At 40.1% G+C, this 5,088-nt stretch overlaps 1 protein-coding gene across 1 annotated transcript; it reads left to right on the top strand.

The window, feature by feature from the left end:
• Positions 1-2,072: 2,072 nt before the first annotated feature.
• LOC131684484 (MAU2 chromatid cohesion factor homolog) lies at positions 2,073-4,720 on the top strand. The gene is made up of 4 exons (XM_058967415.1): positions 2,073-2,585; positions 2,649-3,174; positions 3,233-3,695; positions 3,750-4,720. The coding sequence occupies exons 1-4, from the start codon at positions 2,181-2,183 to the stop codon at positions 4,204-4,206; spliced, it is 1,851 nt and encodes a 616-aa protein (XP_058823398.1). The 5' UTR covers positions 2,073-2,180; the 3' UTR covers positions 4,207-4,720.
• Positions 4,721-5,088: the final 368 nt, after the last annotated feature.

Genomic DNA, 5,088 nt, shown 5'->3' with positions numbered 1-5,088 from the left:
GCCCTTTTTGACTGGGTTGTCTTAGGTCCCACTTAAGGTCCTAGCATGCCAGGGTGCCAACCTTCCAGATTTATCTGGATTCTTCCAGATTTTTAAGCATCGTCCAGACATACAGATTTATTTTTGTCTGATCCAGATTTCAGAAAATTTGTCCAGATTTATCCTGACAATTTTAAAAATAACAAAATGAGATAGAAGAATTCATCGTAACAACTTTTCGAGCTACGATTTTGAAAACAAAACTTTTTAGAATAGCTGGATACATAAAATAGCAAAGGTTTTTTCGCTAAAAGTGAATAAATTTTGTTAAATTTTCATCACCTGGAAATCCAAGATGCTGAAAGCTCACAGCCTCAAATTCAATCCTCAAGCTTTTTCAAAAAAATGGGCTATCCAGACAATTCCAGACTTTTTCGAAAATTATTACAAACTTTTTGGAAAAACACTTGGCATCCCTGTAGCATGCGTCAAAACTGTTAGTGCCCTCTAAGAACGGTTGGTTTCAAAATCGTCCAATGACGGACGTTCGTTGGACCAATTTGGACAACGTCCAAATAACCGTTCAACGAACGTCCATCGTTGGACCCGTGTTGAACGATTTTGAAACAAATTTTTGGACGTCTCAGTGGGTGGTATAGTGAATAGAGACCAATGTCGTATATACAGGTCTGGCAAAGATGGCACTTTGGTATTCGTAAGATGAATCGTACATGAGTAGTGTGAGTGATCACAGTATAAATCGACTTGCTTTCGTCATAGCGGTCGTTCCGCTCCCATTGAATCGTGTGACCGCTATGACGTCGACCCGTTGTGCTTCTGGATTGTTTACATATTTTTGGTTGCCAATACTAGCAAACCGTGTGTTCTGCCACACCTATATATACCTCATTGAATAGAGACAGCCTATAAAACGTGGTATTGATGACGTAGACGCTACCATTCGCCCATAGAAACTGGCACACACACTTAATTTGAATTACTGGGTACAGTAAAATTTTGCTGGGGTTTTGAACAGCATACCGTTCGGTAATCAATTCAGGAAAACAATTCGGTTACCGAACTCTCCGCAATCCGTTCTATCCAAACGTCAAAAAATACTGGTCAGTCAGCAATTTTCTCTGAAAATGGCAACTTGAGAGATGATTTGCTGTACCTGTTTTGTAAGTTTTTGACGAGGTTCGGTAATGTTGGTACAATTTTGTCGAACAATCAGTCAGTATTTTACTGGATAATATTAATGTACCGAAAAGAACAAAAGTGCTGATAAATTCAGTTAAAAATATTGCGGGTTTCAGCAAATTATTCACAAAATTACTGAAAATCGTTAAAAATGAAAACTTCACTGCAATTTTTTAAACAATTTGCTGACAGCTCTGTAAAAAATTCACTGTACTGTGAAAGTCGTCAAAAGAAATTCCTGAACAACTTTTGGCTTTTGGCTTAGTGTGCACATACGAGCGCAGAGGCAGTTTTCGTTTTGACGCACCTATATATAAGGACTTTGTGCTCAAAAAAGGTTTCTTGAGCCTTCGTCACATTTGGGATTTTCGATTGATTGACACCGGTGTTCGATTGATGTGCACCGGTGTAGTGGAGTGCTAGAAAGTGCAAAAATGGTGCAGTTCCAGTGCACTCCAGTACACTGGTGTTAATCAATCGAAAATCCCATATGTAACAGCGCTTATTTTGCTCAACTCTTGCTGGGATGTCACGATTGAAGAATAATCGAGTATCTGGAAACTCTGCCAGGAAAAACGTCAAAAAATAACTCCTGTCTGTCATCTTCTTAGTTGTCAACAGAGATGCCAGATTTGCAGACAAGTCTGCAAATTCGCAGACTTTTAATTTAAGCTGCAGATTTTTTCGATGACGCAGATATTTGCAGATTTTTCCGTTTGGTTGCAGATATTTGCAGATTTTTTAGTTTGGTTGCAGATATTTGCAGATTTTTGAATATAAAGGCTTTTGGTTACACTAGCTTGCCTCACATTTTTTGTTCTTCCCAGACTTTCAAAATTATTATTGCAGACATTTGAAAAAAGTACCTGGCATCTCTGGTTGTCAACTCTTAGGTTGTCAACAATTCGAACGCGTCGTGGAGGTTTGCGGTTAAAAAAAAAATTAATGATCATTCAAAATTGGGCCCGAATTATTGATTGAATACAGTTGAATCTGCTACGATGACGTCTTCACAAGACGCTTGCTACATTTCCTTGCTCGGATTGGCGGAATACTTTCGGACCTCGTCGCCACCGAACATTAAAAAGTGTATTCAATGTTTGCAGGCGTTGTTTACATTCAAACCGCCGCTCAAGGTGGAAGCCCGTACGCATCTTCAATTGGGGCAGATTCTGATGGCATACACTAAAAATATCGAGCTGGCTCGGAACCACCTGGAGCAGGCGTGGATGCTGTCGGAAAATATCAATAACTTCGATGATGTTAAATTTGACACGGCTAGCCTGTTGGCACAGCTTTATCAGCAGCAGGATCAAAGTTCTCTAGCGAAGCCGGTCCTACGAAAGGCTATTGAACTTTCTCAACATAATGTTTACTGGCATTGCAAGCTGCTCTTTCAGTTGGCGGTCGGTAGATTTATAGCTGCACGGTGGTTTCAATTTTAATTTGATATTTGTATATTGTTTTAGCAAACTCATGCTACTGACAAAGAGTATGCATTGGCATCGGAACTACTAGCTGTCGGCGTGGAATCTACAGATGAATCAAATGCAACTTACCTGAAATCATTATTTCTGCTTAGCCGGGCTATGATTATGATGATCGAAAGGAAGAGTAGCGATGTGCTGGCAATTTTGAACCAAGCCGGGGCTATAATTGACAATGGCATTCAGAACATTCATCTGAAGGAGTATTTAAAAGTTTTCTTTTTCGTTCTTCAAGTATGTCACTTCTTACAGCTGGGACAGGTAAAAACCGTAAAGACCAGTTTAAAGCAGTTGCAGCAAAGTATTCAAACCATCATGGCACCCAACTGGCCATCGGATGAGCAAATTTTCGGCCAGAACAGCACGGAAATGTTCATGTGGTTGCCAAAAGAACAGCTTTATGTGCTGGTTTATTTGGTCACTGTATCGCATTCGATGATGGCCGGCTACATGGACAAAGCTCAAAAATACACGGAAAAAGCATTAACTCAGATCGAGAAACTAAAGTGTAAGTTGGTGTAGAAAACACCAGAGTTTGAACCTAACAGTGCCTTTGTTATTTGCAGCTCAGGAGAATAAACCAATATTGGCAGTTTTTCAAATAATCCTGCTGGAGCATATCATCATGTGTCGTTTGGTGATGGGTAACAAGTCGCTTGCCATAAAAGAAATTGCTCTCGCGAAAGATGTTTGCTTGTCATCACCTAACAAATTTTTACTAAAAAAGCATTCTGCTCAATTACATTGTCTGCTGGGGTTGTACGCAATGTCGGCCAGTTTGTTTGATCACGCCGAAAGGCAGTTTACTAGTTGTATTCAGGATACAACCGAAAGAGATCTCAAACTTTTTGCCAATCTAAATCTAGCAATAGTGTATTTGCGGATGAAACGTGAACACGACTTGCGGCAGATTTTGGAACAAGTTCAGCAAGAAAATTCACAGTGCTCCAATAGTCAGGCGTTGATGGGCAGCTTCTACTACGTGCAAGGATTGAATGCCTTCCACAAAAGTAGTTTCCACGAAGCAAAGTGAGTACAATGTGTAATAGCTGTTTCATGATGTGTAATAATTTCTTCCCACAGACGCTTCCTCCGTGAAACCTTGAAGATGGCAAACGCCGAGGATTTGAATCGTTTGACATCGTGTTCGTTGGTGCTGCTTAGTCACGTATTCCTCAGCATTGGGAACTCAAAAGAAAGCATGAACATGGTTACACCAGCAATGCAACTAGCGTCGAAAATCCCCGACATTCACGTGCAGTTGTGGGGAAGTGCCATATTAAAAGATCTCCACCGGATGCTGAAGGAACAGTCGCTGGAAAACGAAGCGTACAACAATCATCTGAATTTTTCGCAAAATTTGATTGCCGACCAGTTGAAATGCACCAAGTTTCCAGAGCACACACTAATCAACTGGTTGCAGGGTGATCCACCGTTGCCGATGTTGACACAGGAAATGCCAGAAATGTCGCAAATTCAACAAACGGCCACGATCGTCCGTGTACCTGGTCAGCCCGGACAACAGGTTATTTACCAGTGAGAGTGAGTGGTTTCCGGTAAAGAAAGTAAGGTCGACTGTACATGTTCTGGTTCTCTTTAGAAACTTTAAAGTCATATTCGCATTCATCTATCTATCCAATAAATTTATCATGACATCCGTGTTTCCAACAAGTTTGGTTTCATTTGCGTTTACCTTTGAAAGACTGTTGATGTTATCGATCATGTAAAGGCTTTGTGTCAGATTCTGATATGAAGCGAGCTGTAAGGTAATCTATAGCTGGAAGTGTTACTACGACGAACGCCAAGCAACAAACGATGGAAATAGTACAGGAATCAATACGTCAAGAGCATTTCAGCACAGTAACTATTGGAGGTTCAGAAGGAGATAGGGAGGTTGAAAATCCAAAAACAAAAGAACAGTTCCTTGTGAGTTGCTAGTAAAGAAGGGAAACACGGCATACTTTGAAGTGCGTAATATGTGGAGTCCAGAAATTAAATAATATAACGAACCGAAAGTCTGCAACGAAAAATTAATTTGAATAAACATAATTTCATTTCCATTCTTCTTCAAAAGTGACAGCGTTTAATATATTTTTCAAAAGCACCAAATTCAAAAATTTCAAGCGAAGCGGGCGGGGGTCTAGAATTGTCCAAATGATGTTTATGAATTCATGTATGCTTCACGAATAATTGCGCTGCAGAATGTGATGAAAAGGTGCATTGGACAGTACTACTGTTGGCTGTCCGGAAATAAATATAATATGTTTCTCCATAAGGTTTGATTTCAAATGCAAGTATTTTGTGAATATGTGATGCCAATTTGTGAGTGTTAAAGAGTTTACTTCATCCCGTGGTTTTATCAAGTTTGTGAGATCGCGAGCGTGGATGTGCGTGGAAGATCGCGAAGGGATCAAGTGTTTTT

The sequence above is a fragment of the Topomyia yanbarensis genome, chromosome 2 (assembly GCF_030247195.1).
Source record: "Topomyia yanbarensis strain Yona2022 chromosome 2, ASM3024719v1, whole genome shotgun sequence".
NCBI lineage: Eukaryota > Metazoa > Arthropoda > Insecta > Diptera > Culicidae > Topomyia > Topomyia yanbarensis.
The sequence above is the reverse complement of the archived record's forward strand: the minus strand, read 5'-3'. Positions and strand labels throughout refer to the sequence as shown.